Source organism: Manacus vitellinus, unplaced genomic scaffold (assembly GCF_001715985.3).
Source record: "Manacus vitellinus isolate BGI_N305 unplaced genomic scaffold, ASM171598v3 scaffold_34_pilon, whole genome shotgun sequence".
NCBI lineage: Eukaryota > Metazoa > Chordata > Aves > Passeriformes > Pipridae > Manacus > Manacus vitellinus.
The window spans coordinates 5,985,893-6,009,263 of NW_021940488.1; the positions used below are offsets into that span (position 1 = coordinate 5,985,893).

At 41.5% G+C, this 23,371-nt stretch overlaps 1 protein-coding gene across 4 annotated transcripts; it reads left to right on the plus strand.

The window, feature by feature from the left end:
• The first annotated feature begins 3,337 nt into the window (after positions 1 to 3,337).
• Positions 3,338 to 23,099, plus strand: CUNH21orf91 (chromosome unknown C21orf91 homolog). 4 transcript variants are annotated; one of them, XM_029961448.1, is made up of 5 exons: positions 3,338 to 3,361; positions 4,021 to 4,150; positions 17,268 to 17,783; positions 20,978 to 21,040; positions 22,071 to 23,099. In XM_029961448.1, exons 2-5 carry the CDS (start codon positions 4,027 to 4,029, stop codon positions 22,229 to 22,231), a joined length of 864 nt encoding a protein of 287 aa, XP_029817308.1. In that variant the 5' UTR covers positions 3,338 to 3,361; positions 4,021 to 4,026; the 3' UTR covers positions 22,232 to 23,099. The 4 variants fall into 4 exon arrangements, with proteins under 4 accessions (XP_029817308.1, XP_029817307.1, XP_029817306.1 ...); XM_029961447.1 differs by lacking the exon at positions 3,338 to 3,361 and adding an exon at positions 3,575 to 3,619; XM_029961446.1 differs by lacking the exon at positions 3,338 to 3,361 and adding an exon at positions 3,634 to 3,654.
• The last annotated feature ends 272 nt before the right edge of the window (positions 23,100 to 23,371 follow it).

Sequence of the window (23,371 nt, forward strand, 5' to 3'; positions counted from 1 at the left end):
AAACACAGAAGAGTTGGAGAAAATACGCGTGTTTATTGGCTGCAGACAGAGGAACATGAAGATCTGCCAGACTGCCAAGAAAAGCCCCAGTCATCTGACCTACCGAGGGGAAAAATATCCCCAAGCCCAGGAGAGAGAAAGAGGAAGAGAGTAGAGAGGGAAGAGAAAGAAGCCAGGCTTCAATATGTTACCTTTTAGACGTTTTCATGGTGGCAGACCTACTTCACCTAGACTGAGTTTCAAATTCAAAATTTTTACAAACTTCTCTCATTTCCTGGGTTTCCTTTAACACATGCATGAAAACCTACACAGATTTCAGCAGCGTCAATACTGTTTGTGATCTCCACTGGGGATCTCCACTGCAGTATTTTTGAAAATGCCCAAGAAACCCCACCTCTCCCTGCACTCCTGTTTAACACTGTATTTGTCAGTAAAAATGCCTTTTACCTTTAGAACCCCTAAATGTTTTCCTCAGGAAACTGGAATTAAGTATGCCCGTAAAACACTGCCACAAGCTTTCATTTCTAACATTTAGGTATTTGGAGTGAAGATCCTGATGAAGCTCCAGCCATGATTTTATGATACAGGGTCCAGAGTACTCATTTCCCTCTATGCATTACCCCTTCACTTGCCTTCCCACCAGTGCCTATAGGGCTGCAGTGTGAAGTAGTGTGAATTGATCTGAGGTAGAATTAACACTCTTTCTTTAAAACAGTGATCCAGTCCCTTGTGTCACCTAACAAACACTGAAACACAGAAAAAACAGCGTGGGAACATGATCAAGCAGCTGGGGGAAGGTGAAGCAGTGTGAATTACTGAAACACGACCACTGCCAAAGCCTCCCTATAAAAAAAAAATGCAAACTCAGTAGGGAAGAAGAAACACAGATTTGTTTGCTACTAAAATAATTTTCCAGTGTAAGTAAACTGTTAGCTAGAATAACATGCACTGATGAACCAAGGGCCTTGGGAGGAAATGTCTATGTATGTCTAAATATAAACTACACCATAGGCAGCAGTTAAGATTCTAAAATCTTTATCTCAGTATTTGCCAGGATTTTTCATAAATTTGAGCCTGAGATATTAGTTCTCTTTCACTATTTTCACTGCAATGACTTCTATATTTTAGAGCAATATTTGACAAGAAAAGAAGCTCAGTTACAGAGAGCCATACTGTCTCCCACATGTAATTTATTAACAAGATTCACGACTTTTTTGCCCTTGGATTTCACAGCATCTGCTGCTGCACTTTGGCAATAGGCTCTTGAGACTCAATAGAAATCAGATTCTGGAGGGGAAAATACTTCAATAATTATAGATTTTATAAATCCCTACCATCATTTGTCCAGTCTCTCCTTTCTGTTTTTAAATCTTCCACCCCAGGCTGACATCTCTTTTTCTGTTTTAATACTGCATCTGCAATGAAGTCAAGGTGCTGCTCTTTTGCTACCCTACATATATATCAAAAGAGCAGATGATGAGGGGACAAGGACATGCAACCCCTCTGACAAATCCCATTCTCACCCTGTGGTAGAAACAGTTTGAGGAAGATTTCAAGGAGCTCTGGGATTAAATACACTCCATCATCCCCAACAGAAGCAAATCTAAAGTCGACTCACTACCGAAGAGCTGTGAAGGATGGCTCTCTAGTACAGTCTGGGATTTCTTTTTTCTTAGAATTGTTGAATGGTTTGGGTTGGAGGGGATCTCAAAGATCATCTCATTCCAACTCCCCTGCCATGGACAGGGATACCTTCCACTAGACCAGGTTGCTCAGAGCTCCATCCAACCTGACCTTGAACACTGCCAGGGATGGGGTATCCACAGCTTCTCTGGGAAACCTGTTCCAGTGCCTCACCACTGTCACAGTAAAGAATTTCCTCCTAAGATCTAATCTAAATCTACTCTCTGTCAGTTTGAAGCCATTTTCCCCTGTCCTGTCACTACACGCTCTTGTAAATAGTTTCTCTCTACCTTTTCTGTAGGCTCCCTTCAGGTACTGGAAGGCTGCAATTAAGTTACCACAAAGCCTTCTCTTTTCCAGGCTGAACAATCCCAATTCTCTCAGCCTTTCCTCATAGCAAAGATGCTCCACCCCTCTGATCATCTTGGTGGCCTCCTCTGGACTCACTCCAACAGGTCCATGTCCTTCCTGTGCTGGGGACCCCAGAGCTGGAGGCAGCACTGCAGGTGGGGTCTCAGCAGAGCAGAGCAGAGGGGCAGAATCCCCTCCTTCCCCTGCTGCCCACACTGCTTTGGGTGCAGCCCAGGACACGGGGGGTTTCTGGGCTCCCAGTGCACATGGCTGGGTCATGTCCAGCCTCTCACCCACCAACACCCCCAAGTCCTTCTCAGCAGGGCTGCTCTCAGTCTGTTCACCCTCCCCCACACCTGGATTGGTACCTGGGTTGCTCCGACCCAGATGCAGCACCTTGCACTTGATCTTTTTAAACCTCATGAGATTCCCATGGTCCCACTTCTCAAGCTTGTCCAGGTCCCTCTGGATGGCATTCCATCCTTTTCTTTTTGACAAAATTCAAGAAAACACCCCAAGAAAACACAACGAAAGAAACAATCAAAACAGCAGAGGCACGTTTTGACCAAGGAGGTTCTGGAAGATTACTTAGGTCTCCCATAAATAACGCCACTTTGACATGTAGGAATGTGCTGCACGTAATTTCCGTCAGTTGTGGAAATTCTCCAGATGATACAATCGGTCTCTTCCCAGTGGTGCCAACCAACAGGACAAAAGGCAACGGGCAGAAACTGATACACAGGAAGTTCCACCTAAACACGAGGAAGAACTTTACTGTGCAGTCACTATGCACTGGAACCGATTGCCCAGATAGGGTGTGGAGTCTCCCTCACTGGAGATTTTCCATAACCCTCTGGACACAACCCTGTGCTGTGTGCTCTGGGACGACCCTGCTGGAGCAGGGAGGATGGACAGGTGACCCACTGTGGTTCGTTCCAGCCAGACCCACTCTGTGATTCTGTGACCAGCTGTGGCTTTATCTGCGAGGCGCAAGCAGAGACCTGGCTGGGTTTGGCTTTCCATTCCCGAATGGAATTGATATTCCGTCACTCTGCGCTGTTTTGTTTTGGGGTTTTTTTTGGCACTCCTAACAAAACCTAACCACTCGGGATCTCAGGGATCGTCTGCCTTATACACGACCAGCTAATTAAGTGTACATATACGCCGAGGAACCCGCAGCAGACAACCACGGTCGCGACAGGAGCAGCGCCGCAACAGCGCCCGCCCGCCCACCTTCCCCTCGAACACGCCCCGCCCACGCGGGAGAGCCAAGTACTGCGGAGGGGAGCGCCGGAAACCGCCTTGCGCTGTTGTGCCCGCCTGGAGGGTAAGGCAAAGCCAGATCCCCTCGCTGCCTCCCGCCTCGCCGCCCTGCTCCGCCCGCTTCGGGGCGATCCTGGCCGGCCAAGGAAGCAGCGGAGCGCGGCCGCGCCGCGGGGACTTTGCGAGGGGGGGGGGGGGGGGGGGCCCCCCGCTTCCGCCGGGGCCGTGGTGGTGGCCTGGAAGCGGCGGGCGGTGCCGGCGCCCGGAGCGGCGGCGGCGGCGGCGCGGGCGGACAAAGCGGAGCGCGGCCGGGGCGGGGGCGGTGAGCGGGCACGGATGGCGGGGGTCGGGAGAGGGGTAGGATGGGGAGGTAGGTTCCGGGACAGGGATACAGGTACAGGGTACAACCAGGGCTGCGCGGGGCTGGCCGTACGGTGGCGTCCGCGCCGCGGAGGGAGGGACGGAGGTGGGCAGCGATGTGGAAGCTGATGGTGGAACTGCGTGGGAGCGGGACGGGACGGGACGGGACGGGACGGGGCAGTCCCCGGGGGAAGGGGGGGAGAAGTCTCGGTCCGTGCTGTGCGGCCTGGCCTCAGTTTCTCCGAAGGGAAAACTTTCCCGGGACGCTCCCGCCCTCGCTCCGCCCGGGGGGGTCCGGCGGGGGCTGATCCCCGGGGGGAGCTCCCGGGATAACGATGCCGTCCCTTGCCGCCCCCTCCGCAGGGCACTATGAACGAGGAGCAGTTCGTGAGCATCGACCTGGACGATGACAACGTGTGCAGTGTGTGCAAGCTGGGCACCGAGAAGGAGACGCTCTCCTTCTGCCACGTCTGCTTCGAGCTCAACATCGAAGGTGAGGAGTTAAAGGGGGTCCCCCTGTGCCATTCCCGGGCGCGGGGCTGAGCGCCGGCGGAGCTCAAAGGAAAGCTCTCGTCGAGTCTTAGCTCTGAAAACGCGTACCTGTAGAAAGTTTTCCTGCTGGCCAAACTAGTTTGTTTTCTCGCTCGTCTCCTCTAAAGGTGGGTGCCCTGCCTGCTCTCTGGTGTCTGCTCCTCCTGATGTGGAGATGAGCACCCCTTCCCAGAGCCTCTGAAATGCCCTGGTGTTAGTGTCATCATCTGGCATTAGATCTCAGATGTTAAATTTCCGACCTTTATTCAGGGGGTTTGTTCAGTGGTTAGAGGGTGTCTACCTATAAAACTAGCTTAAGCTGCAAATTTTAAAGCATAATAGTTTGGAAGCAGATCAGTGTTTCACTTTCATTAGAAGTACTCAGAGTATTATTTCCTTTCGCTTTCGTAAGATTTGTAATAATATGTGTAATATGATAGAACCGGATTCATTGTCAAAGCTTCTTCAAGTCTGCAAATTGTAAAGTAGGAATTTTGTCTGTGTTTTAAAAGACTAATCATATAAAACCATTTTGGTTTTAGATTAGTATTTTTAGAATTTGAAACCTTGTTTTGCTAAAGAATTTACCCATTGTGTTGCTCTTCATGCATGAATGAACAGTAGATTACCTATTTCCCTTTTTTTAAATCAAATAAGAATTTAAGTTGGGGCAACAAAGTAATTGGTTCCAGTTACATAGAGTGATCTTTGCCAATTGTATGTGGATGTGACTACCTAAAGTGATTTATGTGGGTGTGGGGCAATTGAATATGAAGATCTCAACAGTATCATGTGATTAGTCCCATTTCTTGATGACAATAGATTTTTGTTGCTAGAAGAGGCAGTGTATTTTAATCTGAACAATACTTTGGTACTTCAGTAATAATTGGAATGCTTTCTGGTTTTGTTTAGAAGAGACATGCTTGTGTATTTGCACTTTCTGTGAAAACTCAAGAGCAGCTGTCCTAACCTAACACAACCTGTCAGTCTGAGTTTTCTTACTGCTTTAAAATGTTAGGTTTAGAGTGCTCAGTATGGAGTGAAGATGTTTCTCTCTGTAGGCTTTAAAAACATATTGACACAATGAGAATTAGGTACTTCCACTACATTCTGAAGCTTTGAAAAGTGCTGAAAGAGATAAAACAGAACACATTAAAAAAATTGCTGGATGGTTCCTGTGCTCTGTTGTTTGAGATAAGCTGTGGATTTGTTGAAGTTACTTATTATGACTGTGACTTTACAAAATTATCATGTGTTTTAGGGGGAACAGCTCTTTTTTTTCGCCTTTAAATAGCCTTGAAATAGGAAAGAATTAATCTGTGCAGCAGACTACTTTACATAATCTTCTACATTTTCAGTTAATTTTGAAAGGACACTACTTGAACAGAATGTTGATGAAAGCTCCCCTGAAATTACTCCCCTGGACCACTATATTCCTAATCTTTTATTTTGCTTAGTGAAAGAAAAGTATACGTATTTTTGATCATTGTAACATCAAAATATCTCAATTTCTGATAATCTGTCTCCTGTGTGCCACTTTAAAAAGATGTACTGTCACTGCTTATAGGAACAGGAGGCTTAAAGGTGACAGAGACTGTGTCAGTGACTTTATGAAGAATCATTATAAGACTTTGTAGCTGAACTACTGCATGAGCCCACTATTTACCATACCTACAGTCACATTTTCCTACTTTTGACATATCTCTGCATTCCTGTGTTTTCTTGTGACAAAGGCTGATTTTGATACATCTAAACTAACAGTCTTTTGGCATTTTAACTAACAGCCCTGGGTACAGCATGAGATGGATAATTCACTAATGCAGAATGCTGTGCTGGATGTTTTCATAGTGACCTCCTGCTTGTGTTTTAATGAAGTTCAGATGCATTATAACATAGCTCCCGTTGAACAGAATCAGCTGTATGTTGCATCAGCTCTGTAGATGTGTTATCCCACACTTACAAATGTCATTGTCACTAATAGCTTGCCTTTTTATTTAACATCATATTTAAAAATCTAAGCAATTAAAACCTGTACATATATAGTTAAGTAATTCAGGAAGCGAAGTAGGCTATTCTAAAAAGATATTCGTGCAGCAGCTAGGACAGGCTTGCTCATTTTTGGTGTGGATGTCCATGTGGAACTGCTCCCTCGGAGAAGCAGGAAATAGCAGAGCAGGCAGGCTATTAGTCACAGCTCATCATCTTGCAGGATGCTTGAGCACTCCCACTGTTTGCAGCACCCTGTTAACTTCCATGTGTTAAGTGCTGTCTGATTTAATGGGGATGTATAGCACCTCTTCCATCTTCCCTGACCATGCAGTCAGCACTAGGAGGTGGGTCAGGATAGGAGGGAGCACTAGAGGTGTGTAATGCAAGGGCAAGCAGTGGGCTTAGGCAGTGTTAGGTTTCCAGTTGGACTCAGTGATCCTAAAGGTCTTCTCCAACCTAAATAATTCTGATTCATGAGTCTGCGTATAGAGGTTTCCCAATTTCCTTTTTTAGAAGGGCATCATATTCTAGTGCTCTAGCAAAAGTGATGAGAACAGTTCTGTTTCCCTTCATGTCAGCATCTGATTGCTTAAAGCTGGATACAGCAAATCCATGTGCTCAGAACTGATCCAGCCCAGGGCTGAACCCCCTCTGAAGCGGTCTTTGACAAATTTATGTGAAAAAACACAACAAAAATGTTATTTACTTAGCTGCACTTAATTACAGTGTCGTTTAGTGCTGGTGGGTCTTTGTGTCTTCTGGCATCCGTGGGTTCAACAGCTGTGCAGGTTTGCTTGTGTCTCAGTGGTGATGTTGTTGATTGTCTTGGGTCAGTAAGGGGAGTAATTAGAAGTGAGTGACTTGGAGACCATCCCCATCTGTAATAATGACTCAACAGACTTCTTCCTGTGTTAGTGTTGTGACGTGGCTCAGCCTTTACCTTCCTGACATTGGGGTGTTCCTTTGTAACCTTTATTATGTTTATTAGCTTTGTAATGGTATATAATTGGGGGGAAAAAAATCAAGTTGCTCTTCTAGTCCTTTATAGAGAATACTGCTGTACAGGAAGCCTAATCTGTGGTCTGTCTTAACTGAGTAACTGCTGAGTTTCTGAATGAGGAAGTCAGTTACTGTGTAATAAAACCTTTATATTTTTATCAGATATCAGGTCTTCAACATGAGTTTTTTAGTATTAGATTTTTAGTCTTTTACTGAATTAAAATGATAGCTTAGCCTAACCTGTGATTATACTTCCTACTAAGTTGACGTAATTCACAGAAACTGCTGGTTTGAGAGCAATTTGGAGATAAGCTGTGGTGTCTGTCCCAGAATTTATTCAGGAGGGATGTATAAGGATTATAGGATCTGTTTCTCTAAAGCTGACAGAAAGAGTGGTAGCAAAGGGAGAAGAAAAAGGAATGTGGGCATAAGGAATAAGTAAAGCCAAGATGCAGATTTAAACTTTCCTCTTTTATATGTCATCAACCTTCCTTGAACAAGGAAAGAACAACATTCTCAGGAGAGTTCAGGAGTGCTGATTTTCAGTCTAAAAGAGGTGGGGGAAGTGTTTTCTCTGGAAAGGACAGTATTTTTAACCTGTTGCACTGGCTTATCCAGCTCACTGAATTTGAGGATTCATGCTCGGGGAAGCCAAGTGGACTAAGCCACACATAAATACTTCTATTGCCAAAGTAGCTTTTGTGTCTGGAGGATCATTGTCAGGTGATTTAACACAGCAGAATACGAATGTGCTTCTTAAAGTTTAAAATATGCAAAGTACTTACATGTGAAATTCTAAACATTTTGAGAAGTGGAGCTGATTCTGGTTTCTTTAAATTTCCAGAGGGGGCTTAGAATATCCTGTGGTGTGGATCTGCTGGAGTTTGAGGTTGGCTTTTGCTTGTCTTGTGCAGGTGAAGTGAACACCAGAGATTCTGTATTGTTTGTTTTTACAAGTAGGTGTAGTAATACAGTAGTAATCAGTGGATTGAAACAGGAAATGTTTTGAATTCATTTGTAACTAGTTTGCATAAGCCAGGAAATCATGTGTTGTGTGTTAGGTGGGACAAAGTTCTTCATTTTAATTTCATTAGAATATGAGAAAATTATTAACTGAACTCTGGTAGAGACAGAATACTAAAAACAGGTCTGCAGTTGTATCTGGAGAGTAGGGGGGGAATACATGGACACTCAAAAATATATGCGTGTGTATGTATAAGAACTGTCTGTAAATGGATATATCAACAAATCAAAATCCTCTGCCTCAATATGGTGCCCCTACAAGCTGCTATGAAACTCCAGTTTTCCGAGAGGGTTGGTCTTTAAGGTCCCTTCCAACCCAAACCATTCCGTGATTCTGCATGACTGTCTGTCCCGTGTCTCACGGCGCACACAGAGGCAGCAGTTGTGCTGCCCGTGGTGCTGCTTAGAGGTGTTCAGGTTTCTGTCATAATGGGTCTGTCTAAACTGGGTTTATACTGGTATTTCTTAATCCAGAATTACTTAAAAATCCGAGTTTCCTCACATTCGAGGGCTGTAACAGAGACAGACTGTAACAGAAGTGGAAAACATGATTGTTTGAGCTGGTTTTCGCTCTTTTGCTTATCTGGTGCTGCTAACTACAATAACATCTTGGGGAATGCTGGCTGACAGGCAAACTGGCTTGCTTCCATCTCTGTTTAGAGTTAAACAGCTGAATAGCAAATGACAGTTCCTCTCACAGGTCTTGTAATATAACATGTAGTGTTAGTACTGGGCGTCTATTCCCCTGGTTTATGTTGAGACAGTCACATTTCCATGGTCCTTTAAAGTTCTGATAGACTCAGCATTTGAGGCAAATTCAGCCTGGTTGCATCCCAGTTGCATCCCAGTCTCCAGGCTGAGCCAGAGATGTTATAAACAAATCTGTCTTATGACATGGCTTTTTTTTGAGATATATAAAATCTTGTGTAATATCCTCATTCTGTGTTCTCTGTGTTCATCTGAAAAAAAAGAAAAGGTTAGGAGGGGGGAGCTTAATTGTTAAGAGCTGTAAACACTCAAATTTCACTTTTTTCCTCTTTACACCCTACAGAAGAATATCTCACTGAAATAACATGGATTGCAAGGTGTAGTTGAAAGAATTGGAAAATGCTATTTTCATTTCTGTTCCAGAATATTACACAGCCTTATTTTTTCAGTGTTAATTAAATGATAACCAGTAAAGTAGATTATCCTGGCAATAAAACATGAAAAATTCCAGCGTTGTCCTTTAGACTAGACAGATGAGAACTTGTTTCAAGGTAGTGTTTGCAGCCCAGGGATATGACTCATTTCTACAAACTTGAATGGACATGTGAAGCTAGCTACAGTTTCCAGTAAAGCTCTTAACTACGAATTCAAGTCCAAACATGGTTGGAGATGCTATTCTTAGTCTTTCAAGTGCTGTGCAAGTACCACTGAGTAATATGGAGCTGTGTGGCTAGTTCTAAAAGTACATTTTTGCATTTTTTTATGTGTAAATCTGGGAGGTTTGTCCATGCAAATGAGATAATTGAGCAGTTATGTTAGTTACCTGGCATCATCCAGAATATAGAAATACTGGCTCACGATTACACTCTCTTCTAGGTCAGTTTAATTGATTTTTATTACAAAGTGTGGGATAGCTTTAACATGTTCTGTAATCAGAATGTATTGTTTTTTCTAATATGGAAGAAAACTCTCAGATAGCAAAGTAATTTATAAGGAACATGATTTTTGAAAACACGTTTAGAGGGCCAACTGGTTCTCTGTTCTGTCTTATATAGAATGTCTTTGCTATGTGCTAAAATACAAATGAGCTGATAGAAATGAAGTGGGAGATTTGTGTGCACACTTGATGTATGAAATGTACTGGCTTTGTCATGTGAGAGCAAGGAGAGAACTTTAATTTATGAACGAGATAATATCTAGTCTTTATAAGGTGTCTGGCTTTGGAAGTTAATGAATGGCATTGGCATTTGCCTTCTAGCCAGTCTAATAAGTCATAAGATTTAACTCTCAAATGAAATTGTGTATATACACTTAAAAATAGCAGTTGGCTTTAAATCTTGTCAAGCAGATGTATTGGAGATATGTCTCTAATGATGCTGTTTTTCAATGTTGGCAGAATTGTACAACTGATGAGTATCAGTTTTCCCTACTCCTTGTCATTTAGATGTGTGGATGACTTACTGTCTCAGGTCATCTTGGGCTGCTTTTTGTTTAATGTATCTTGAACAGGTCTTGGAATCTGCTTTTCTAAGAACCCCCCTCTTCCATCACTCTTGCTGAGCAGACTAATATGCAGCAGTGGCTTAAGATAGACAAACGTGAACATTTAATGTCTTCTGCAGCAGACAGGGAAATGCTTCACGTCTTGGCCCCGCACACAAGGTGAACCAAACTTGAGCTCATCTGATTTTTGTGTTTCTAGTGGACACTAGCAGATGTTCAGGAGCTGTTCCACGGGCTGGCTGAACATCCCTGTTTACAGAGGGACGCTGAGGTGGACAGCTGAGGGGAGCAGCAGCTGCAGCATTTCGCAACATGTAGTGAAAGCTGGGGCTCAAAGCGGGCAGCCACAGACAAGCGCTTCACAAGGGCTCTTCCCTACTTATGGGATTAAAGGCAAAAAGCATCAGTGTCTGTCACAAATCTTTCTGTAGTTAACTGTTTAGGATGAGGAGAATTGTGCCTGAGAAGCATTTCTTCACTGGCTATACGGGCAAGTCTCCACAAGTAGGAGATATGCCTAAACTGTAGGCGTATCTTTTCTAAGTGTTCTGACTTAAACAGGTAATTTCCCCCGTGTTGCTGGTGCTGTACAAAGCTGTGTTATGAAGTGCAGCCACTCCCCTTTGTCTGTCCTTATTAACCACATGTACTTTACACATTTATGGAGCTGTGTGCATAGTGGGCACCAGCATTATACTGAGAAGGCAGCTTTGCTTTTCCTTTCTCTATGGTCAGGTGTAAATCTTACCCATAAAGTATTTGTAAATTCTTTAAAGGGCCTGCAATTAATTAATGTTGTAGTACAAACTTGTAATTGACTATTCATGTGTCTAGAAGTGTTCTTTTTAATTTTAGTTCACTCCATCTTAAATTCAGGGGTTTTTTTCCACTTCAGCTGCTCAAGCTAAGGTTATTCACCATTGCAAAAACAATTAGTTTCCAGCATTACATTAGAAATTGCTACGAAGGGAATGCAGGCCTTCTTTAATGTTGTTTCCAACTGATGGAGCTGAAAGACCAAATAAGAAGGTTTTTTTTTAAAAAGAGAATAGCAAACAAATGAAAAAAACCCCAGTGTTGTAGATAAACAAGCACGCTAATGATCACTGATTTATTTTTTCTATGGAAACATTTGTGTAGGGATGTGAAGTAATCTTAGTATTCAAGAACAGTCTTTTTGAATTGGACTTGATTATTATTATAATCTCCAAATAAGATGACTGTTCTAACCAGTTTTATATAAATGTGAGCAAACATTTCAGTTTAGCTCTATATCTTTATCGTGAAGAACAGTTATAGAGGGTTGTTAGTGAATCAGTTGCATAGGCAGAAAGAAAGCCTTTGTAGGTTTCTTCCCCTCAAGAAAAAGAAAATCCAAAACTCAAAAAAATTTTATTATGATGAAAACTCATTTACTTTCATCTACAAATGCTTCAAAGCAGGGTAGAAGTTATTGAGACGTCCTTGCACAGCTGGTTATATCGTAAATATTCTCCCTGCTCTCTGCTACTTTACATTTATGAATAACTAGAACTTTAAAAATGTGTACTAAATTGCCTGATTGCTGGTCATTCATTTACAAAATTACTTCACAGGAGTGGATTAGGACACATGTTGACTTTCTACCTTTCAAAGCTTAGAAATTGAAATTGTTATTTTTTTTTTTTCTAAATATTAGGTACTTAAGTAGGAAGTGCTGTTCTGTACAAGTCAACATACAAAAATATTGATAAGTGAAGTGATATATTCTTATTTCATCTAGGACAAATGGGTTACTAGAATCAGAAGCAAATAATGGATAGTAAGCACTTATATTGTTTTATGATTTGTCTGGAGGTTTGGCATCAGCCTGTGAATCTCGTTCATTTGAGGAGTGATATCTGGCATGAGCTTGTTTCCTCATAGCATTTGCTGTCTTAAGTTAGTTAGATATGGTCTTCTAGATGTTAGTGAATTTTGCTGGATTTTTTTTTTCCCCTGTAGATTAAGCTTTTCTACTGTGGACGGTTGTGGGCTTTTTGTTGCTTTTTGAGTGTTGGGGTTTTTTTTCCTTCTCTGAAAAAATAAGTATGAAGGGTAGGACATACTTGGACTTAATAGTCTGCAATCCTGCTCTTGGAAAGTAAGACAAGGAGCAAATGTAGACATACCTGTAAATATGGGGGGGAAATGCTATTGTTTGTATGATTGTGGACTTGAAGAACCAGACAAAAAAATAAGAAGGTCTGAGATATTGGCAAACAGGAATGTTGAGATGGAACTGAAACCCTCTGAAAGTGCCTGGAACTGACAGTAGCTGTTTATCAAAATTATAGTATTGCTTCTTGTATTGTACCAGAAGTCTTACTGTGCTTTATTCATCTCTCTGTGTATAGTGTTGAATAAAATAATGAGTGTTCTAAAACTGCATGGTCTTTATACATCGCTTGATCCACACCACTTTACCAGCTGGAGGCTTTTTCTGCAGTTGTGATGAAGGGAAAGATATGAAGTAATCTGAGTGGAGTATGAAATCTTACCAAAAAGAAATGGACATCTTTTCTGCCTCATAAAGCTGATGGTATTGCCCACAACAGAAGGATTTGTTTTGAAGGATCCTGCCCTTACTTGCTTTAATACTGGTACGTGACTGCTGTTTGTGCTGGCACAGCAGCTGCTCTTGATGCTCAGCTCTTCCAGAACGTTATGGCTGATGTTATTTGTGTTCTCTGGGTAGGAAAGCACTAATTGTCACCTTAGGACAAAAGAGAGATTGACTGTTGGTTTGAGGGGGGGGGGGTTCTGTGTATTTGTTACAATAGAAATCCAAACCAGTTATGTGAAAGATGACGCAGATCTGTTAACAGTTCTCTACAAAAGTGGTTTGGTTTTGCACATTTTCAGTTCCTTACTGTATTGAAGAGTATTTAGATAAGACCCTTCTGGGGTTTTTTCGGTGGAATAAGAGAAGGGGAAGGGCATAAATTCTGGTCAGAAGGGTTGTGTGTGTGTTCTTGTATACTGGAAGTGTTTTGCAATAACCTTCTCTGTGTTAAGAAATAGGGACATTATGGCCAATATGTGGTATATAAATGCAAAGATTAGACTCTTGAAGTATCGTGTTCTTTTTCTTCTGTAATAATTGCTAATCTCAGGCACTCAGTATTACTAAGTTCTGATAATATAGATTTCTTTGAGCAGCATGCCTCTAGAGTGGGAAAGTTAGCCATGTTCAGAACTCTTAAAAGATAAATTTGTCAGAAGGAAAGACTTGAGTAACCTTGAGCTTATGACTTGGACATAAAATTCAGATGGGGCTTCATAAAGTCATTCTGCACTTGTTCTTTGTGTAACAAATGGTATGTTGGCTGTTTTTTGTTGTTTCACCCTCTGGTCCTATTGAACATGTAGCATTTGTTCTCATTGAAATAATGAAGCAGCCTCAAAGGAATTTCTGGGGTTTAAGTGATACTGCAGTATTTTGTCATTTGTTGTGCAGGTGTTTCTTTCGTGATTGCCCCAGAAGTAATGCTGTGTGCATATGGATGTGTGGCCTGACCTGCTTCCTCAGGTGTTCCAGGCTGAGCTCCTGACTGTGAGAGCCTAGGCCTCTGGAACCAGCTCTAGAAGCACTTCATTAAACTTTTAATTAATTTTTTTTTCCTGTTTTTAATAGAAACAGGGCAGTGGTCCTTTCCCTAGTTTCAAGGAAGGAGGGGGTGCAGGAGAAAATAAGGAAGTAAAAACTTGGTGGGTATGTTTGACTTTTGAGTTGGGAGAAAGGTGGTTTCCCGAGAGCAGACCAAGATGTTGGTACCTCTTGGCATCTGTGAACTAGAAACTGGTTGTGCAGAACTGCCTTTGGCCGTGATTTACTAACTGTGCTGTCTGCAGTTCTCTTGCCTCTTCTTCCCCAAATCTTCAAATACTTGCTTCAGGCAGGATTACTCTGTCCTGTGATCAGAAGACATTGGGTTCATTCATTCTTCTTACAGTCAAATGTTTGGGTGGATTCCTGAGCATTACTGAATAGAAAGTTTGTGCAAAATGTGCTTTTCAGCCAATCTGATGTTTTTCTGTAAGTAAAAGAAAACACTATGAGCGGCAGCAGCAGTGAAGAATGTTGAAGAATCACTTGGGTAAAGCAAATAACAAATCACCCTGGATCTGTAGGGTTTGCAGTGTCCTGAATATATTTGCCTTATAACTTCTCTTGGCAGTGTTTGCTCTCCCCTGATGTCTTAAAGATTTAATGTTTCCATCATGCTACTTGGGTTACTCTATTTAACTTGGGTTACTCTACTTGGGATACTCTATTTAAATAGTGCTGATAAGTCATGAAAACAAATTACTTGTCTTTCCTTGTTTTCACTAGAAATGTTTATTTGGGGTTTTTTAAGCCTCTGTAAATATAGAGAGGGAACATAGCATTGCAAGTAGGCACTAGATCATGCAGAGCTTGAGAAAAGTTAGTGAATGTCTGCTGAAAGAGGTTGAAGACTATTTTGAGGTACAGAGTGAGAATCTTGACTGAGCCTGGTGAAGGCATCCTCTGTCTCTGTACTTTGCTTCAGAACTTCCTCCTTAAAAGATGCCTCTGGTTAATATATGGGGTTTTTTTCTTCTAATAGTTATCTCATGAACTGAAGGAACATCTTTTTTCATGACCTTTTTTCCCCTGCTACCAAGAACAAAATAAATTTCACTGCTGTTCTCTTTCGTTTTCCACTCTTTTAGACATTTTGCCCCATAAACTGTGTATGCTCTTAGAAACTCAACCGGAACAATAATGCACTTGAGTTTCAGAGCTGCCCAAGCAGTGGAAAATCAGCAATTTATAATGGCTGATCCCAGTGTTTGAGCTCCCCAACTTCAAGCACCAGTTACCAGAGAAATGATCAAAATGAAGTGCTTGGATTTGTTTTCATTAGTTTTGTGTTAAGATGTTTACCTTGGTAGCTTAGTTTTGAGAGTAGTTTGGGATTCTGTGCCATTTGATAACTTAAAAAGGCGGTGTGTCATTTGTTAGTCATTTAGGATCAGAGGCTTAAAGTGTACTTCGAGAATTTCAGAGGGTAAGTCAGATATAACTAAGAATTGTAACAAGCAGCTTTCTGTTAATTGCTCATTAGTGTCTCGGTTATCAGCTTTTGTTACCTGTTGCATTTCATGGTTTTTAATTTAATAGTTTTTATGTGCTAAAAGGTAAAATGGCTGCAGCTTAGTTGATGTTGCCTAATTTCAACGATCAAATTACATTATCATATTTTGGTTTAAATACTCTGGCATTGAACAGTTTCAAGCAGTGGTTCACATGTGTATTATTGTAATTTGCAATGAGGTCCTTGTTTGACAGAATTGGTTTTCAGTATATTGGTAAACTCCCAAGTAGCATACTGGGTATTGGGATAAATGTCAAACTGCTCAATACTCTGGACATGGATTCTGAATCTACTGTGTAGGTGAATCTGAAGAAAAATAAATATCCACTGAAGTTGCAGAAAGTAATTTTGTACTGGGATACTATTAACTTTCTGAAATAGTTATTTCTCATACCATCTGTGTTCACTCACCAACTGTACATCTTCACAGATTGTGTTCCTTTTTAAAAGTGTCAATCATTATCAGTTACTTTGAGGTTTAAGTTACCTGCTGTAGCTATTTGAATAGTCCTTGAAGGAGGACAAGCAAAGAGGAGAATAAACATCCATCTTAGATGATGTGGTTCAACCCCAGCCAGCAAATTGGCCTCACACAGCTGCTCATTCACTTCCTCCCCCCCCTCCCGGTGGGATGGGGGAGAGAATCTCAACTCGTGGGTTGAGGTAAAGACGGTTTCAAAGGGAAAGCAAAAGCTGCTCACACAAGCAAAGCAGAAATAGAAATTCATTCACTGCTTCCCATGGGCAGGCAGGTGTTCAGCCATCCCCAGGAGAGCAGGGCCCCATCACGCGTGACGGTGACTTGGGAAGACAAATGCCATCACTCCAAACAGTCCTCCCTTCCTCCTCCTTCCCCCTGCTTTATATGCTGAGCATGACACCATATGGTGTAGATTGTCCCTTGGGTCAGTTGGGATCAGCTGTCCCAGCTGTGTCCCTCCCCAACTCCTTGTGTACCCCCATCCCACTCAGGGTGATGTGAGAGGCAAAAAAGGCCTTGACTCTGTGTAAGCCCTGCTCAGCAATAATGAAAACATTGTTTTCAGCAGAAATCCAAAGCACAGTCCCATACTAGACTGTGATGAAAATTAACTCTATCCCAGCCCAAACAAGTACACATGAAATGAATTTGAGGACAGTTTAACATTGGCAAGTGTCGACAGTAGTAGAACTTGCTTCTCTAGCCAGGCTGCAGGCTTGTACCAGTGCAAAATAATAAACTGTAACTGAAATCTGAATTATGTTTGGCCACTTGGATGGAGACAAGCCTGCACCCTGCAGTATTATTTGAGCAGATGGCTCATAACGTTATGCATAGAGGATGGGAGCATGTATGAGTGCTGTCAAAATGCTCTTCAGTATCATTCTGTAGAACTTGCTGATACACAGTTGGGTTTATTCTGCTTCTACAGCTTCTACACTTGTGGGTAGGGGTGATGCAATGTGAGTTAGCAGTTTGCTTCATCTGTGTTACCACCCAAGAGGCACATGCTGAAGTCCTGCACCGGAGATTATGGTGTGCAAAACACTTTGTGTGCCAGGGACTGCAGACTGAGTGGAACTTCAAAAATTTTAAACTATGAGATAACCTTGTTTGCCTCAGTGATAAGACTGTTAGTAGGGAAGCATCACTTAAGTTTTTGTTTTCTTGGTTGCTTGTGAGTAAAGATTTTAAAAAGTGAGCTGAGTACACAGTATTTTGTTGTGTCTTTACAGGAGTACCAAAGTCGGATCTTCTGCATACAAGATCTTTAAGGGGGCACAGAGACTGCTTTGAAAAATTCCACTTAATAGCAAATCAGGACTGTCCACGATCAAAGCTCTCTAAAAGTCCATATGCAGAAGTAAAAAATATCTTGAGCAAAAAGATTAACTGGATCATACAGTATGCACAAAACAAGGATATAGACTCTGATTCTGAAAGCTCAAAAACCTCCCAACACCAGCTTTTTAGCTTCAGACATCAGACTGATAGAAAATTACTGCCACAGTTTGACTCCCCAGTACCTAGATACTCTGCAAAATGGATAGATGGGAAATCTGGAGGCATCTCAAGCTGCTCACAAACTCTTCTGGAACAAAGGGAATCCCCTGATTTCAGACTCGGTGCTACCTTCTGCTGCAGCAGCGTTTTGTGGTCTAAACACAACCAAGTCCAGAAAACTGAAAAAGCTGAAGGTGATTCACTCGCCAGTGTTCGTAGGAGGCATCCTCAATACAGCAAGGAAGAACGTGAGTATTTATCTATTTACACCCAGCCTGGCAAGCAAGGGCATTCTTTGTGACCACTTAATGTCCCCACAGGGCATTGATTCTCATCCTGGAATCCAGGAGGTAAAATCTGTGAAGAAAAAGGCTATATGGCTAAGCGAATACTGTGGAGGGTTTGGTTGTTGTTTTAATTTCCCTCTTAGCTCTTCTTGTCATGCAGGACATGTCTAATTTATGCAAAAAAAAAAAAAGCAAAAGTCACTTCAGTATGTCTTTCCTGGGAGTTGCACAGCTCTGCCTGTGGAGGTTACTCAGCTCCTACGAATCTCTCTCTTATTAAATGTGTGGTGCCCTGAGATACATTTTAGAGAGAACTGCCCTAAGCAACAGGGAAATTAGAGATTAGGTAGCAGAGCAAACCTGTGAAACAACATAAAAAGTGAAGCATTCTTAATAGTAGCAGACTTTCCTTGTGCATTTTACTGGAATCTTTTTTTCTTCTATCTATTGAGCACAAGAAAATGAGAAGGTTCTCGTGCCACCATGTCCTGTTAAGGGCTGTAGCAGTAGACCTGAGCAATCTTCTGATGACTGTGGTGATATTTAAAATAACAGAAAATAAGTTTTCCTGTTAGTTAGGAAGATCACTAGAAGAAATGAGCCAAATGGGAAAATTTGGATATTCTAGTGTTTCTGGAATCAGCCTGCATGAAATGTGTTAGGACTAGAATCCTACACATATCTGCAGGTACCATCCTTATTTTAGAACAGTATTTGGTCCTAAACTGGAGTGCATCCATTCTTACTTTTGTAGATGAGGAAAGTAATTGGAGAGGGTTTCTGAATTTCAAAAGACCTGAGAATGAAAACAGAAACACTAGTAAAATATTCTGTTGAAAAACAAGATAATAATGGAATTTGGAATGTCATAAGACAGAATGAGAACAGGTACTGTAAAAAGTTGGAATTAGCTTCTTTAGGCTCCCATCTTTTTAACAAACTGACAAATCTGTCCTTGCAAAGTTGAGTCATTTCTCATTCTTTATAAAAGGAACTTACTTAACTGCTGTATGGTGTGTCATGTTGCATTTGTAGTGAATGAATAACCTTAAAGCCATAAATCAAAGCAGATACACTGGGCTGTTTGACCACCTGTCCACTGGAGTCATAAATTGGGATTGCATAAATCAGGACAGCAGTTAACAGAGGAATTATGAAAGCTTGACCTGGTTTATGGGGTTGTCTGACTGAAGTTAGTGACTTGGAATTTATCTCTCCAATTTTTGATTTTGGGACGGGGGATATAAAGCTGCTTTGAGCACAATAACAGGGTTTTTTTCTTCTGTTATGACTGCATAATGAACTTTACCTTCAAAAGATGTCCATTTGGAGACTCTATGATTATATAAAATTTATATGTTAAAGGAAAACTTAGTCATACTGCCAGAATGAGGTACCCTCTTACTGCAGTACTTCCACTGTAATGACATAGTTGTCTACTAGAAAAAAAAAAAAGATTAATGTAACTGTAAATAGCTTGGCCAGTATTTCTTAGATTTGCCCAAGCTATGGGCTAGAATAAAGTTTTATTTATTATTAAGTGGTCTGTTCCTTTTCCCTTTCCCTTATGTGTCAGAATAATGTGACGTGAAACAGTGTGTGTCCCAAAACACACACATAAAATGTGTGAACTAGCCTGTCTGCTAGCTGATAAAGTGTTGATGAAAATAATGAAGAAATGGGAAGTAACATCCTACTACTGGGTGTAAAAAGGAGGGAAAAAACCAGTGAAATTTTTAGCTGTCAATTAGTATAGCAAATTCTGTCAGGGTTTTCATGGAGTTGAAAGGGTAGTAAGATGTGAGAAAGGACTTTTCAGTTGCATTGATAGCTGAAGAAGCACCACTGTACCTGGCTGATGGAGGGGAAAGGGGAATCTGTTTCACTCTGAGCTGGAATTATGTCTTGAGTACCAAGGCTGTTCTATTGCCAGCTTCTTTGGTTTGGCAGTACTGTCAGCAAGTTAACATCCCACAGCTGCAAGCTGTGAGAAAGTTTGAAAAAGAAGGCTTAGGATAATCGAATAATCCTGTGGGTAGGTTAAAACCCATCTTTTTCAGAACTTTAAGCTTTAAATTTGCCACATAGAAACCTTTTGCACTGGGAAATCTCTGGGGAAAAAAAAAAGCTGCAGTATAGGTTTTTCTCAAGTATACAGTGAGAGCTTTGCTAAGCTGCAGCAGAAACAGCTCAGCTGAAGTATAAAACCAGTATTTTAAAATTACAAGGTCTTAAAGCCTGTTTGAGTGCCCTGTAAACCCCTGTGGTGTTCAGGATTGTTGCTTTCCACTGTGCTGCCAGGGCATCTCAGCAGCAGGCGTGGCACCACGTGTGCCCACCACTGCAGGGTTGAGGGAGTTCTAGGAAATAGGCCAGTCCTCCCCTGCTTGCTGTTGTTGATCAAGGGCAGTGTAGAATACTTTCACAGTTCCCTCCTTTGAGGCTTAGTATGTATTTTCTATGAGGATGATCAATGCACACAACCTGAGATGCAGAAGAGCTTTTGAATGATGCAGAGGATCTTTTAGTTCTCACCAGGGGCACAGAAGGAAACCTCTATTTTTATATGATTTTTATTTTGATGTCAAACCAGGATTTTTCTTCATTTGTCACTGAGGTACTCAGTGGAAACTGTATATGTTATTCCTGTGTGCATAAAGCACAAAACTTGGCAACTAAACCAGATATCCATGTGCTGAAAATTCTGTCGGCGAGCTGCTTCCTGCAGGCTTGCAAACATAGCAGGAGTGACCTTGGAATTGTCCACTTGCCCACAGTTAAACAGATGTGTTTGCAGGGGTTCCACTGGGGAAATCCTGTATTGTGGTCTGAGGAAGGTGAAGCATTTAAATGTGTTAAGCAATTCTGGTAGTGGATCCAATTGTGGACACTACTCTTCTGAGAGCTTGAATTGCCACCTTTTTGACATTGAAGAGGGGACTTTCCTATGGATTAAATCCTTGTCTATGTCAACATTAAAAAGAGAATTTTCAGACTTTCCACAAATAACAGATAAATAATGTTGCCTCTTGACTTACTGCCACACATCTGATGATTATTAGGATGCCAATAGGAGAAAATCTGAGAAATTTGGAGGCTGCTTAGGAATGCTGATGTGACTCTGGTAGTTGTAATAACAGATTTTATTGTTACAGTGACTACAATGACTCCAGGAGAGTTAAAGCAACTTAATGAAAAACTGCTCAAGCAAATCCAGGGTGAGAATTTTTCAGTACTTTTTGGTTTGAGTTTGTGATGCGTTGTAATAAAAAAAGTCTGGTTTAAAAAAAGAAATTCTGCTTGCTTTCCTATCAGTTAAGCTTTGTTTCACGTGGAAATGTGAAAAATAGAGATCTCTAGGTGCTTTTAGTTTGTAACCTGCTTTGGTGTTGCAAACTGGCATGGTATTTTCTTTAAGATTTTGACTGGAATCACAGAATCATTAAGGTTGGGAAAGACCCTTAAGATCGAGTCCAACCATTAACCCAGCACTGCCAAGTCCTCCACTAAACTGTGTCCCTCAGTGCCACATCTGTGTCTTTACGTCTGGGGATGGTGACTCCACCACTGCCCTGGGCAGCCTGTTCCAGTGCTAGACAACCTTTCCATTGAGGAATGTTTCTTAATATCCGGTCTAAACTTTCCCTCGTGTAACATGAGGTTGTTTCCCCTTGTCCTGTCACTTGTTACCTGGGAGAAGAGGTTGACTCTCACCTGGCTAAACCCTCCTTTCAGGTGGTTGTAGAGAGAAAAAAGGTCCCACTTGAGCCTCCTTTTCTCCAGGCTAAACACCCACAGCTCCCTCAGCTGCTCCTCATAGGACTTGGAGCTCCAGATCCTCCCCAGCTCTGTTGCCCTTCTCTGGACATGCCCCAGCACCTCAATGTCTTTCTTGGAGTGCAGGGCCCAAAAGTGGACACAGGATTTGAGGTGCAGCCTCACCAGTGCTGAACACAGAGGGACATTCATTGCCCTGGTCCTCCTGGCCACACTATTGCTGATACAGCCAGAGTCAGCTTTGGTTTGAGCTATAAACTCATCCACCTTGGCTGAGGTTGCCTCAAACTGGAACCTAGTGATCCTGTTCGGTTTCCAATCCATACAAAGCTGTGCTGGAAGCAGAAAAAGCAATGTCCTTGTTCATCAGCCCACTAAAATGTCTGTGCCTCTTTCCTAGTGTTGTCTGTCACTCCTTACCTCTGTGACAGTAGAGGGACCAGGTGCATTAACATGATGATGTTGTTGCAGATGTGTTCGAAGAGCTGACGAAGCAAGTCCAAGAGAAGGACTCTCTGGCCTCTGAGCTCAACGTGCGTCACATCGCGATCGAGCAGCTGCTCAAGAACTGCTCCAAGCTGCCGTGTCTGCAGATGGGCCGAGCGGGGATGAAATCCAACGTCCCCATATAAAGGGATGCAGCTTCTATCCCCCTGCAGAGCCCACTGTCCCTTACCACCTTCGGTAACCATTAAGTACGGCTGCACAGGTATTTAGAAGCTTTTGAGCAAACTTGGGCAGCCTTCTCTTTGCATTCATAATCCATGAGAAGTCTTATTCCACTTTGTTTTTTAACAAAAAAGGGCAAATATTTTAGGTATTAAAATCCACTGTAATAAGGTTTATTCACACTTGGGGATTATTTTTTTTTTTCCCATAACTACGCATGAGCCTTGAAATGAATTCTGTGTTTTGTTCGTAATAAAATTGTTTCCAGCAAAGAATGACCTGAAGCTTGTAAACCTGCCTCCTTCATACAGAGGAAAAAATAAAAATTTGAGTTTTGATCAGGTCTGATCATGTTACATCCAAGAGAGCTTTAAGGGGAGAACAGTATTAATGAAACTCATGTTTTCTTATTTATTATGAGCAATATTTTATTATTGAAATTTTATACTAAATAAATATCACTATTTTAGGTACTTTTCCAGATCTCTTTATAAAATGTCTGACTTACTCTGTGTAATGTTTATGCCTTGTGTATGATTGTTTATCCTTTTTCAGGTCTGTATCTTTCATGATACAATTTTAAAAAGTATTGTTTCCCAAAGAGATGAATTTCACATGTTAAAAAAAACTCTAGTGGTGTATCACTTATTTTTACCAGCTTTATAACTGAAGAATTTGGTTCATGAGATGTTTTAAAAAAAAAGCACAGCACTTCCTTTAAATTTAAAAAAAAACCCCATACTTTGGTTTTAATGCATTGAAGTTGTTTTATATGTGTGAAATTTTCAATGCTGAAAAATTACTTTGACAAAAATCAATAAATTTGTAATATTACACTGCCTTATGATTTCTTTATTAAGTTGGATCAGACTGTGATAAAATGTTTTAATTTTGAAATGCAAGTAGTAATGATACATTATAAAACAGAACAGCCTCTGCTTTTTTTAACTTCTATCAGTCTGCTATGACAGGAAATCTTACTCTTTACCAAAAATTGTGCAGAGCTGCATTTGAGTAACTGAACGTGTCTGAGTTGCACTGGAAAAGTCAAGGGGAGGGGAGGAGGGTGGAAAATACACATATACACACACACAAAAGTTAAA